The 14092-nt window shown below is 39.7% G+C and overlaps 1 protein-coding gene across 10 annotated transcripts in view; it reads right to left on the reverse strand.

Annotated features, from left to right (window-relative positions):
- LOC122062099 (sodium/hydrogen exchanger 8-like) overlaps positions 1-14092 on the reverse strand; it is a 109894-nt gene that overhangs the window by 62383 nt on the left and 33419 nt on the right. For 9 of the 10 annotated variants that reach the window (XM_042625747.1, XM_042625745.1, XM_042625744.1 and 6 more), the window contains 7 exons: positions 12826-12903; positions 12598-12755; positions 12332-12433; positions 12136-12253; positions 2254-2306; positions 2056-2121; positions 940-984 (listed from right to left, as the gene is read on the reverse strand). In XM_042625747.1, coding sequence (XP_042481681.1) covers positions 940-984; positions 2056-2121; positions 2254-2306; positions 12136-12253; positions 12332-12433; positions 12598-12755; positions 12826-12903 — 620 coding nt within the window. Of the gene's footprint in view, positions 1-939; positions 985-2055; positions 2122-2253; positions 2307-12135; positions 12254-12331; positions 12434-12597; positions 12756-12825; positions 12904-14092 lie in introns of those variants that run through there. The other variant, XM_042625754.1, reaches the window with a different exon arrangement.

Genomic DNA, 14092 nt, shown 5'->3' on the forward strand with positions numbered 1-14092 from the left:
GCCTTACCAGCGACTTGGAGCTGATGCGGTCTAGAGATGGTAAGGTAGTGCTCCGCCTTATGCGAAGTGACGCCTTATGGATTTTTTTTTTTTTTTTTTAAACACATTTTAAAATTACTTGATGAAGATTCCAAATATAGATTTTTTATTGGTAGGTGTATGGTTTTGTTAACACTTGAGATGTATGGGATCAGCTTTACTCCACCAAAAATAACCAAAACAAACAAAACAAAAAAACGATTCACAAACAGGGTTTGGATTTTGTCAAGGGTTTTAAGAAAGGGCTTTGAGAAGGAATCAAGGAACAAGGAAGAACCATTGATCCAGGTGACCATTTTGCTCCGGTAGCGGTGAGCTTCATTCTTCTTTGACAGGAGTAGAAATATAGTGGATGACCTTAGGGCTTAGGCACTCATTTTGGCATCATAGAGGTAAGTATAATAAATACTTGTATTTTTTATGTCTTCTTTTCTTTATATTTATAATTTTGTTTCATAATTATGTATTTATATTATATGTTAATATGTTATGATGATTGATGATTGATGAAGATGAACTTAGTTTATTCACTTTCTTGATTTGTTTTCTTGATGAATATCTTACATTGGTATGAATATGAACCTTTATTATTTATTTAACATATGAGTAATAGGATTCAACTAGGATTTGAGCCAAATAGATTGGTTTTATAAAAAAATTACACAGGAACGCTTTAGTCGACAAGGCGATGCTTTATGCCTACCTTATCGCTAAGGCGCTCCAAAAGACCCTCAAATGCCTCCGTCGCCTTACCGCATTAAAAACTATGATTCCAATATGTTGCGATAGAAATATGGATTACTAAAAAATAGCCACACCAGAACAGCCAAACAATTTGTAGCTTTCAATAATGACATAAATACAAGAAAATCCATAAGGAATGCTGAATTACTTCCATACCTTAAGATGAAAATTAGAGTATTAGCAATGTAACTAACCATTTCCCTGAAAATAAAACAGGAAAAACCGCTCAAACATGCTGATCAATGATAATCCTACGAAGTCTTGATGAGAAGTCAATAATTACATATCCACCCCTCTCCCGAAAGAAACTAAATCATTTAAAAAAAATGAATAATAGGATTTTACTATCGCCATTCCTATGTTACATATCAAGCAAGATGTACACATTCCATTGGGAGGGGGGCTGGGAGGATGCCCAAACCCAAGTCTATGTTGGAAAATGGTTCTAGAAGAAATTTACAAATATGAACAAATGATTTTATTTTAGTGATTCAATAGAATAGTTTGAACAATATGTGATACATCCAACAGTAGCAAATGACTACCTTTGCTTAGAAGCAATCTTTTATATCAAGAAATTCTCATACTTTAGAAAATGCAACCGTAGCTGTTATGGTGTTGACTTTTATGTTTATATAACAAATGGAATTTTCAAACCACAGTATCAAGCATAAAAAATTATGAGGTGGAACCAAGGCGTTGAGTATCTGCATTGGGCAGCAAAATGGAAAGCTGATTTTAAGAAAAGTCTGGGAGACATATAGTGTAGACTCTAAGAGCAATTTTATCTTTTAGAGTAGATGGGATTCACTAAGCTTTGGCCAAAATAAGAGTAGGAAGAAGTTTTCTAAAAAAATGGATTTTTAAGTTTTGACAGCCTGTATATCAAGTGTATCGGTACCATATCTGTAGTGTATCGGTCCATGTCTGTGACTCATTGGTCCGTATTGGTTAAATTACAGTTCTGTAGAATTTTTTTTTTTTTCTATCGGTTCTGTAGTAATCCCGATATGTATCAAGACTTGAAAGTAAACACCATGGTGAACCTAATCATAACTTCATCGAGATTATAATCATATAACAATATTGAGTCCTTGTCTCCTTGACAACCAAAAACCTATTTCGGAATGACTTTCTTGCGATGCCCAAGGTTATATCGTAGTGTGTCATCTAAGGGTTCAATGCAGCAATCTGAAAGATAAACAGAATTATGAACACTAAACTCTCTAAACCATTGAAAAATAGCAAAGGCCATTGACATCTTCTACATACCAAAAATGATGCAAGCTCTGCTGGCCTTCACCTTTAAAAGCGGTCCTTGCAACTGCAGAATAAGACCTGACCATGGATAACATCAAGGAAACAAATTTTTCTGTTTTCCCATCTTTCCCTAAAGTTGCACAGTTAAATCCAATATATATATATATATATATATATATAAGAAAATGTGGAAAAGTAAATTTAACTTACATCCCAAGAGTCATGACTGTCAAGACACCTGAAATAGCAGCCTCATCTTGAGCCTAGCACATAAGAATTGGCAATTTCAGAAATTAAGTGTGAAACAAATCAAGAACTTTCATTAAGATATCCATAAAAGTTAGTTCAGATTCTGTGATGTGCAAGCATGTCTCAGAATATGCCAGACCAATTTGTTTACCATGATCTTTGTAGGACCAATTTATGTTCTGTTGTGAGGCTTGTGAACTTGGGAAGCATCATCGCTCCACGTTTCCTGGTCTTAGTGTGCCTCGTAGATCGTCTTTATTTTCATTAATTCATTCAGACATTTGGAGACCCAGTCGGGACAGTAATAGATTAGGGTTTTCCTTACTTTTTTAGTTTGATGAACATTCTCGCTTGACTTGGGTCAATTTGTTAAAATATCGGTCACAATTTCCCTCTGTGTTGAAAAACTTTTATCATGAAATAAAAACTCAGTTTAATTCTTCAATTAAAATTTTTTGATCTGAAAATGCACTTGAATATACTCAGCGAGAAAAATCTGAAATAAAAACTCAATTTGATGCTTCAATTAAAAACTTTCGGTCTGACAATGCACTTGATTATACTCAGCAAGAAATCTCTTGAGTTTTGGTTATCTAATGGCATGATCCATCAAACCAATTGCTCATAGACTCCTCAACAAAATGGAGTTATAGAGAGGAAAAATAGCCACTTGTTGGAAGTTGCCCAGTCCATTATGATTACATGCATGTTCGTAAGCATTTTTTGTGTGATGCAATTCTTATTGCATTTTACCTTATTAATCGTATGCCCTCGTTTGCCTGGGATAATCATACCCCCTTTCTGTTTTATATCAGTCTTCCACCTCGCATTTTTAGTTGTGTGTTTTGTTTATATTTTACAACCCCAAGTTGATAAATTATCTCTTCGGGCTGTTAAATGTTTATTTCTTGGTTATTCTCGAACCCAAAAAGGGTATAAGTGTTATGACCCTATTTCTCATCGACAATTTGTCAGTGCAGATGTTACTTTCTTCAAAAGTACTGCTTACTATTCTCCTTTTATTCCATCCTTAACTTTGCCTGCAGCTCCTCCAAATGAACCACCTATTCCGGTTCCTGTATCTCTTACCAATGAGCCTACTCTTCCCCTACAAGTGTATCAGCAACGTTGGAAGACTGTGCGCCATCCTCCACTACCAGTCCTACCTAGCCCACCGACCAGCCTGATCCTAGTACTGTAGGTCCCTCTGACCAACCCATTGCTCTTCGGAAAGGTATGAGTTCTCGTACTCAGAAATCATTGGCGGCCTATCCTATAGAAAGTTATGTGTCTATTTCTCATCTTCCATCTTCTTTTCGCAATCTTGCTTTTTCTTTGTCTACTAACTCAATTCCTAAATCTCATCATGAGGCTTTGTCTCAACCTGGGTAGAAAATAGCTATGGATATGGAAATGGATGCACTGTTATCTCATCAAACATGGACTCTTGTGGATTTACCTCCAAGTAAGGATATTGTTTTGTGCATTTTCGATGCATGTACACTATTAATATAATCCTGATGGTTCTGTTGAGCGCCTTAGAGCACGATTGGTAGCCAAAGGATATACTCAGACTTATGGTGTGGACTACTTTGAAACACTCTCTCCAATGGCATAGTTGAACTCCGTTCAGGTTCTTATTTCTCTCGTTGTCAATCTCGATTGGGCTCTCTATCAGATGGATATAAAAAATGCTTTTCTCTATGCAACCTTCAAGAAAAAATTTATATGGAGCAACTTCCAGGTTATGTCGCTCAGGGGGAGAATTCTGGTAGAGTATACAAACTTTAGAAGGACATCTATAGGTTAAAGCAATCACCACAGGCATGGTTTGACATAGGGGTGCAAGTTTGGCCCTGAAGGCCCAAACCCTCCCTGATCCTGAACAAGTACCGACCCAAAAATTTTGGCCCTGAGGGCCAGCCCGACCCTAAAATTTATGACCCTAAATCAGGGTCAAGGCGGGTAAGGGTTGATGTCTTTGGCCTGCCCAACCCGCCCTGAACCCAGCCCTGGTTTTTTTACCCTGACTTTTGGCCTTGATTTTGGCCTGACCCTGCCCTAATTTTTGCCCCTGATGTTGACTTTGGATTTTTTGTTTTCTTAGGATGTTCTCCTCTTTATTTAACATGACAAGGTTTTGAGATCTTCAGATTGTTTGCCTTATTAAGATGATTTCTTTGTTTATCATGACAAATAATTGAAATTTTTTGAATTATTTACTTTCTTAGGATGATCTCCTCTTTGTTTACCATAATAGTTGGAGTTATTTGTATTGTTTGAATGTTTACTTCAGGATGTTCTCATAACAAGTAATTTGTGACTCTTTTTTTTTAATGAATATGTTTTATCCTTTAGTTATTTCATAATTTGCAGGGTCAGGGTCAGGGTCAGGGTCAGGGTTAGGGTCAATCAGGGCGGGTAAGGGTTGGGTTGAACCCTGAAGGGTTGGGCCTGGTTGTGGGTTCTCACAATGCTACTCTAATCACTTGGTGTTTTTTCGGTACCAAAAGTCCAAGATTGTTGTTCTTGTTGTTTATGTGGATAATATCATTATATCCGGCAATGATGATGCTGGTATTATTGAAGTTAAATCTTACCTTCATCAGCATTTCCAGATGAAGGAGTTCGGTTCCCTCCGGTACTTTCTTGGCATTGAAGATCCTTGGAATAAGAAGGGGATTAGCTTATCCCAAAGGAAACATGTACTTGATCTTTTATCAGATATGGGGTTGTCGGCTTCCAAACCAGTTGATACCCCTATGGATCCTGACCAAAAGTTTAGGGCTACTAATGGTGAAGACTTTGAAGACAAACACCGGTATAGGAGATTAGTGGGAAAACTTATTTCCCTCACTATCACTAGACCAGATATATCATTTGTTGTTGGAGTGGTTAGTCAATACATGCAATCTCCAAAGAAGATACATTGGGAGGCAGTCTATTATATCTTGAAGTTTTTGAAAGGAACTCCAAGGAAGGGGCTCGTCCATTGTCCCCATCAGAGTGTTGATTTGGTTGGCTTCTCTGATGCTGACTGGGCTGGTGTTAATGGTGACATGAGATCAACCACCGGGTGTTGAACATTTGTGAGTGGTAATCTTCTTACTTGTCGAAGAAAGAAAGAACCTATTTTTGCTAGGTCCAATGCAGAAGCTGAATATCGAGCCATGGCTCATACTTCTGCTGAGTTGATGTGGTTGTAGTCATTACTTATGAGTTGGGTTTTCCGATCACTTAACCTATGAAGATGTTCTGTGATAATCAGGCGGCTATCTATATTGCAAGTAATCTAGTGTTTCACGAGAGAACTAAGCACATTGAAGTGGATTATCATTTTGTGCTTAATGTTGTCATGAATAAGTTGATCATCACTCCATTTGTTGCTTCCGCTTACCAACTTGGAGATATTTTTACCAAACCCTAGTTTGGCCATGCGTTCCAAAAAGGATGCTCCAAGTTGGGCATGAGTGATATGCTCCAGCTTGAGGGGGAGAGTTAAAGTAGCTACACGGACCCTTTTGTACCGTGGGGGTACAAAGGGCATATGTGTGAGTAGGTTGGTAGAATCCTTAGCTCCCACGATTTTCCCTTGCCTGTTAGTATAGGATTTTATTCCCTTTATTTATTCTGTTACCTATTTTGTCTTGTTTCTAATTTGGGTAGGTTTCTATATTGTCTAGTTTCCTATTTTGGTTGTATGGGTTTTAGTCATAAATAATAAAGGCAAGGGAGACTGCAAGTCACGATTCTGTTAACTTGCAGTCTCAGTTCTTCTTCTCTTCTTCTCGCTTCTCTTGTGGTAGTCGCTGGGTGTTAGGTTAGCGTATTGTTCCATCAAAGAACTTGTAGCGACATGGCCTTCCATTCCAGTTGGAGTAATAGGATAGATATCATGGAACTAGGCGCCTTTTGCAGCGATATGTAGCCTTTGAAGGAGAAAAGCTAAATATTATGTGTTAATATTTCCATGATCATATTGCCATGATCTGCCATGAATTTGTGTGGATGTTGAATTCTCAATGTTGGCTGACCTCTAGGACTGAAAGAATATAAGAACATGGGACCAACAAAAGCTTGGAAGCAATTGGATATCCATGCTTCCCGAAAATGAGGCATGCCCTTTTTTCTTATAATTATGAAATGTTCTACAACAGTATGCAAATTTTAATATATTGATAAACTTGCATCCCAGTGTCAATCAAAAGGGAAAAATAAATAAGAATGTCCATTGTGTTCTGATATGTAGTTGTAAGTAATTTGCTCGTCTTTTGTTTTCTTCTTTGTTTGTTTTTGTGACCCCTCAAGAGGAAGGGGAAAGCAAAGAAGGAGAAAGGCCCCAAGAGACAATAATATCCATGTTCCTAGGGGAGTAGTCACATCTAGAGGAATCCAAATCTAATGAAAGGACCGAGAGTTGGAGGTCAATCTCCTAAGATTATGCTGCATCCAAATATGAGAGATGACCGCTTCAAAGGCAAGCTTCCCGATCTAGTCCACAATGAAGCGCCGGCAAAAGGCTGTCAACCCAACCAAATCCACTCTCTTGAAAAGGGGAGGATTCTTCTTCTTTTGGGCCAGCATTTGTCGAGGATACATACCAAATAGATGAAGAGAAGGGCACTCAAAGAAGAGGGGCTCAATCTCTTTCCTTGCGTTCCAGCAGAGAGCACAAGCCACATAAACCTAAATCTAACGATGGAGGAAAAATGATTGTGTTGGGAGACAATTAGAAAAGGTTCTCAGACATTGAAACTAAGGTGAGGGATATGTCCTTGAACCAAGCACGCTTGCACCAAGGCGGGAAGGGCCCCCCGATCTGACAAGGTCCACTGTAGAAATGGAATTGAAGACACTATAGGTGGAGGGAATCTAAGAGACCAAATTCCCAAAGCTAGAGATACTACTTGGAAAATGAGGGGGAGCATTTAGAATATCCAAAAACCAAGGAGAGGGGACCGGAATCCAACAATCCTAAGACATATTTGAAACAAGATAGTGTTTATGGAGACCTGCTCTGTGAATCTCACTGGAGCTGACCAAGGGAAGGAGGATGCCAATGGTCCCACCAAGGGCTAGTAGAGGCTCCATCATCAATTTTGGAGATAAAATTCCCAAGAGCAATATGTATTAGGTAAAGCAAAACATAAGCTTTCCAACAAGTCTAAGATTACTTAAATCTGAGTTGTAATAACAAAGTTATGTTCCGGTCAAACTTATTTTAAAGTGTGGGAAAGCTGTTAAATCTCCTGAATGTAAATAATTTTATGAATATCAAAAAATATATATATATTTTACCAGACTTTTGGTTTTTAACAATGTATTACTATGGTAAGATTTATAAAATTTTCAAAATTGAGAAAAACCCCAGCATTTGAAAGTTGAAAATTGCCCCTATAACCAAAAATTCAATTTTTGTTCTTGGACTTGAGGATTGACTTTTTATCCTTTTGGAATTTGATTTTTAAACTATTTTTATTGGATTCAAATAGGGGGTATTTGCTTATTTATGAACAATATCTTAAGTTGAATTACTTAAATGATATTTGGCATAAATAAGCGCTAAAATATAAGGCAACATGTAGTGCGGCGATAATTGCCATGGCCCTAGGAAAACTGCCTAGATGCCAAGTCTTGCAAGGCCTTGACAGCTATGGTGGCGGCATTGGTAAAGAATAGACCGAGGATAAACCTAAAGGCGGATGGGTGGGGATGTAGGGAATGGATGGTGGTGATGGAAGTCCCAGCCGAAGCGGAAGCACAAGCTAGGGGTGGCCATCATTTTGCAGTAGGGGAGTTACTACAGTCGGGAAATGAGGAAACTTTTTCGGGCAAGGGAGAAGGGTTGAGAGAGGCGCTGTCGTGAACCAAGCCCATATCCGACATTAAGGGGAAAAATGTGGCAAAGGTCCACATTAGATACTAGAGGGTTCGAAGTGGTGTTCAGGTCAAGTCGTGAGGATAAAGTGGAGGGGCCAAGACAAGAGAGAGCTTGGGCCTAACTTGACCCATGGTGATATTAGAAGTGGGCTTCTAGAAGAGACAGGAAGAGGTAAAATGGGGGAAAGGTGGTTATTTGATCTTGTACCCAAAGATCAGCTCGAGTAGAAAGGGAGGGAAGTGGGGATCAAGGAGGACGAGGACTCTCAAGTGTAAGACGAAGCTTTCTGAAGACGTACATTAATGGCGATAGGAAAGGGAAGTTTGATCAAAGAGAACCAACTCTAGGCTTTATTAGAGCCTCAGAGGGTGTAGGGACTATCATAAAGGGGTCTGACATGCCAGCTTCAGTGATTTGCAACACGACAAATCTATTCGGACCAACTGTCCTCGTAATGTGATAGACCAACGGTTGGAGGGGCAAAGTATAGCCGTGACCTCGTGGAGATCCCGATGCAGAGATATCTCTAGTTCTTTGACTTTGGTGCTAGTGGTGTTTGCAACAGGCATGGCTAGGAAAGCGAGGGTCGCCAGCAATGGAGGGGTTTGGGTGAATGATAGATGGAGGGGGTAGATGATGTGGTAAAAAGGTCCAACGAGAGTACCATTGATGGGGGCTGTAGGGAAGAAGGGATGGGAGCCTTAGGGAAGAAGGGAAGAATCAAAGGGAGGGGAGGCGATTCACACGACCAAGCATAATCACAACTTCACCCAAAATAAGTAATTCATCATTCAATTTAATCTCCATGCCCATCGACTACACCCAATATATAGAAAATAAAGACATGAAATTAGAAACTCTACTAACATAGCATCTAGCCTAAACTAGGAAATAACCATAAATGGAAAGTAATGCAAAGGAAATAAATCCTAACTCCTACATCCAAATCTGGAAAATAAAAGGCATGAAATAAAATACTAAACAACTACTAATTTTATTTCCAACCCTCGTTGGACCAAAACCCTGGGCTGGATCGGTTCTTCTTGGCTCTTGACTTCCAAAGCCAGTCATGCTGGTCCAACCAGGTAAGAGTAACCGTATCTGCGTCAACCATCAGGGGGTTGAGGGGGTAAATAATAGATTGGTTGGGGGTATAAGCAAACGTTGAAGAGTTTGCAGAGGCAGGGAGGCTTGAAGGGAAAGCTGGAGAGGCGAAGGGTAGGCATTTCCTAGAATTATGGCTGAAGACATGGTAAAAAATACATTGTGGTGGGATACGTTCATATGCCACAGGTTTTTTGAAGGTGTGCCCCTCATTGGTGGCAACTAGGATGAAGGAAGCATGATGACATCTACCAAGACTTCACACAGATTCTTATGTAGGCTAATCGATCTTGCTTCTTAGTTCAACTGTATGAATAAAGAAGCTTCCCAGCACATAGTCAACTACTTTGAGGCCATCTTTGCACCAAAAATGAAGAGGGAGGCTAGGGAGCGCAATCCACAGAGGGACAGAATTGAGCTCGACTTTCTAAAGTTGCATGTATCAGTCCCAATGCCTAATGAAGATGGTTTTCTTCCTGACTTGCCATGGCGCACCCTCAATGGCTCGCATTTTATCCTCTTCATCAAAGAATTTAAAGATTAAGAAACCAATGTCAAGAAGGTAAGTTTCCATCGCCCCATTTGGTTGCCATTGCTTAAAGAGGGATAGTTTCACGATGCTGAAAGGCGGAAAACTTCTTAAGAAGTGGCCAACCAATGTGTTTTTCCATTTGGCAGCTTCGTTATCCAATATGCTCCCAGGGTAGAAAGCAATTTTTCTCGAGTCAGTGATGGTCAAAGGAACATAGTGAAGAGCAAGGCCTGCCCGGGAGGGGTGACTGGAATGGTTGAAGAGAGCACTCCAGGCTATATCTTCAAGCCTAGGGGAAGGGAGGAGGAGGAAGGGGGGAAGATGAAGGGGATAGGATCTAAGGGAAGGAGGGACAAGGACAATGAGGCCGCCCATGGAGGCAGGCCCCGGGGAGGGGAGCACAGGGAGGGAGAGGCTTTACCAGAATGAGGGATTACCACAGGGAGATCCGCGATTAGCATCTCAATATCTATAAATAACCACCCGAGTCCCAGGCTGGAATCACCACCATTTGGTCTTTTTTCCTTTTTGAATCTTCGGTCTTCCCCTCCCCTTCTGCCCCATCTCTTTTCTCTTCTCTTTCCCATTTTTCCCTTCTCCCGTATCCACAAACCTTACATTAGAAGCCTACCTAGACTTATACCAAAAAAAAAAAAGGAAGCCTAAAGCCTAAATAGACTACCTTCACCAGCCACATAACTGACACAGAAAGCCTGCCAATTTTTTGCATGAGAGAATGGTTTCAAAAGTCCAAACTTGCATTTTTTGGATCCAGCTGCTTGTGAAATGCACCGAGTTTTTGGTTAAAAAATCCTGTGGAATTTCTAAAAAAGATAGAATAGATTAAAAGAAATCCAGTTGGATTCAAAGGTCGTATGGAATTGGTTCCTCTATATTTTATTTACTCCATTAAAACCAGCCTTAGAAATGTAATATAGTTTAATGGCCTTTTTTCTACAGGAGTAGCACATAGATCAGGGCCTCTTATCATCATCAAGAAGCCTAGGGAATTGAGGTACAGCCCCTAACAACAACCCCTTATAGAGAACATCACAATCACATAATAATTTTATTCCGTGAAACCTAATTATAATCCCTCAAAGATCAATTTATAGACTCACTAATGCTATCAAACTACTACTAACCTAAAAGACAAAAATATCCCCATAATAACTCATGAACTAATGAAACATCCAAAAAATAGAAATCTTAACACTACATCAAGATATTAGTTGTAACTCTTTAGAACCAACCCAGAATCACAACATATTGGTCTAACTGGAAAGATAACTGAATATGATTTCAAATAGCACCAAAATCACAACTGCGTGGGTGCCTATGCTGACGTTGATTGGGCTGGTTGTCCTGACTATCGGTATTCGACTTCAGGATGGTGCGTTTTTCTTGGCGACTCTTATTTCTTGAAAATATATAAAGCAACATACACTTTCCAAGTCTTCGGCAGAGGCTGAATATAGTTCCATGTCATCAGTTTGTAGCGAGATTGTTTGGCTTCATGGGTTATTCCAAGATTTCTCTATTTCATTTTTGGAGCCTACACCTCCTATGCTGATAATACTAGAGCCATTCGAATTGCTTCCAGTCCAGTATTTTTAAAAAAAAAAAAAAAGAGCAACCAAATGCACGAGGCTCCTGCTACTGCAAGGTCAGGGAGGGGCAAGTGTGTACGCAGCCTTACCCCTGCTTCGCAGAAGAGGCTGTTTCCAAGTTTTGAATTTGTGACCAACAGGTTGCAATAGTGCAACTTAACCATTGTGCCACAGGCTCGCCCACTCCAGTCCAGTATTTCATGAAAGCTTAACAAGTATCTCAGCAACCTTATTTCTCTTCCCTACATAGCTTCTGCTCATCAGATTGCGGATGTTTTTCCCAAAGGTATGTCTTTAGCAGGCCATTGGTATCTTGTAACCAGACTAATGCTAGGGAGAGTGTAAAGATGCAAGATAGGATTATTTCTTATTAGTTATATATATTCTACGTGATATTTTCTTTCCTTAGATATTTCTGTGTAGACCTACCAATCTACCATGTTATAGGTCCATTCTTTGTATATGTAATCCCTTCTAAATGATTAACAGAGAGAATTTTATTACTTTACAACATGCAGAGCAGTGTGTGTGGGCCTGCACGTGCGAGAGATGTTGATATACATAATTGCGGCCCTTACTTAACAGCTCGAGCTTTTCGGACAAGCGGTTGTAACATTGATAAAGTATTAGTCACATCAATCAGTATTCAGTAACAATAGATGCATTGAAATTTAAAATTTGTAAGATAGGAAATCACACTTCAGATTGGATCTTACAGTGAAATAGGCAATGTAGCTCACAGCAAGTGTCAACGCAATCTCTATCACTGTGTCATTGAAAATAAACCCCAGCCAAAAAACAGATGCTATTCCAAAGGCAAGACCGATACCAACACTGCACCAAGGAAAGCATGTTATAACCACAATTATATTTCAGCCACAAAAAATCATCCAAAATACTCATGTCACATACGCCCCAAGTGCAACTTTTGCTAAAAATTTGATTATGTCTCCCACATTGAAGCTCCGGCCTAGCACCATTTGATAAAATAGCTGATATACCACAATAGCTGTCCTGGAAATAGAAAGTAAACCCAATAAGAAAGATGAAAGAATGTGTGAAGAGCTACAACTTGTTTTATGTAAGTAAACAACCAACTCCATGATGCCTGTAAGAAATATAACTCTAACAAGTATTTTGCGACCCAAAAAAAGAACGAAAAACCAAAGAACAGATACCCATCATTCATCAATGACTCTCCTTCAATTATTGTATTCAATTTTTTACTTGCACCAAGCTCTTTCAGCAAAGCCACAACAGCAACAGGGTCAGTCGCACTAAGAAGCCCTCCCAGCAACAATGATGTTTTCCAGCTCCAATTATAAGGAAATGTGAGCTGCAGTATTTCATTGCAATAGTTATTGGAAAGCAAAGAAACTTTGATCAGACCAGGAGTCAAAAGATACCTTCAAAGCAGATCCAAGACAGAAGGTTGAAAGTAGAACACCTGGACCAGCAAGTAGAACCATCTGTGCCATGCATCTCTGCATCCAAGGAAGTTAAATAATAAAGGCTAAGAAGTTCCATCATAATGCAAAAACCAATTATTCACTTGTACAAATGAGTACAAGTTCACTAAAAGGTGCATAACCTGGAAAAAGTAGCAAATCATATATAAATATGTTTAAAAGCTTGAAACTCAACACCGTCGAATGGGAGGCAAAATTCATCTAAGGATTATTTATGTGATCAACCTTTTCTTTCTAGCTTTTAGTCAATGGCGTAATATTGTGTGGTTCAAAGGTCACATACCCGCCACTCTTTCACTACCTGGCACACCCTCTCCAACTGTCTTCCCACTCAATCTTTCCTCATCCATAGACATATTCAGGTTCCCTCTGCTTGCTGCCTCTGTTGGAATAATACTGAAGATGTCAATCATCTCTTCTTCTCCTGCCCCCTTTGCTTCTTCCATTTGGAAGCATGTTCTTCAGTTTTGTTGGCCTTCCAGGAGGCATGTGCATTCCCTTTTGCGGGAATGGATCTGGGTCAATATGACTTTTGCAGGTAGCGATAATTGTGACATTGCACCATCTATCACATTGGATGGAGCGGAACCTTAGAAGATGGACTACCAGCTCTAGATCCTTCGATATGATTTGGAATTCCATCTCCTTTGATGTCAGGGCCAAACTTTCTCTGCTCCCCCGCCGTCAGGTTCGAGATTCCCCAAGGAACAAGCTTATTGTTTTCTCCTGGGTCTCCCCCCCCCCCAATCGATCCTATCCTTTCCCCACCCCCATGATGACTTGTATCCCCCTTAATCCCCCCACCCTTTTCCTTTGGCCCTCTTTGGTCCGTTCGGTCGTGGCAAGCTGCCTGTGCTGCTTTCCCCCAGTGGGCTGCATTTTTGGCCTCCTCCCTTCCCCCTTTCTCCCCCCTTCCTTGTATATCTCTGCGGTTTAATCCATTTGTTATTCATCCCAAAAAAAATAAGTTCACCAAGAGGTCTGAAGGAAAGAGAATTAAGCATTACCAGCTAGATTCACAAATTTGAAACAAACACAAGCAAGAAACCATATGTATCAGAGGATTACATGATACCTATCAAGTAGCAAGGTTAGAAGGAAAATATTATATGATGCACATTTTCTAATGAAGTTACCTTCTTACAATTCTGCCCCACCTTGATTCATCAATCGCCAACAAGGTGTATAATTAGGATCTCAGAAT

This window comes from Macadamia integrifolia, chromosome 14 (genome assembly GCF_013358625.1).
Source record: "Macadamia integrifolia cultivar HAES 741 chromosome 14, SCU_Mint_v3, whole genome shotgun sequence".
In the NCBI taxonomy this organism is placed as follows: Eukaryota; Viridiplantae; Streptophyta; class Magnoliopsida; order Proteales; family Proteaceae; genus Macadamia; species Macadamia integrifolia.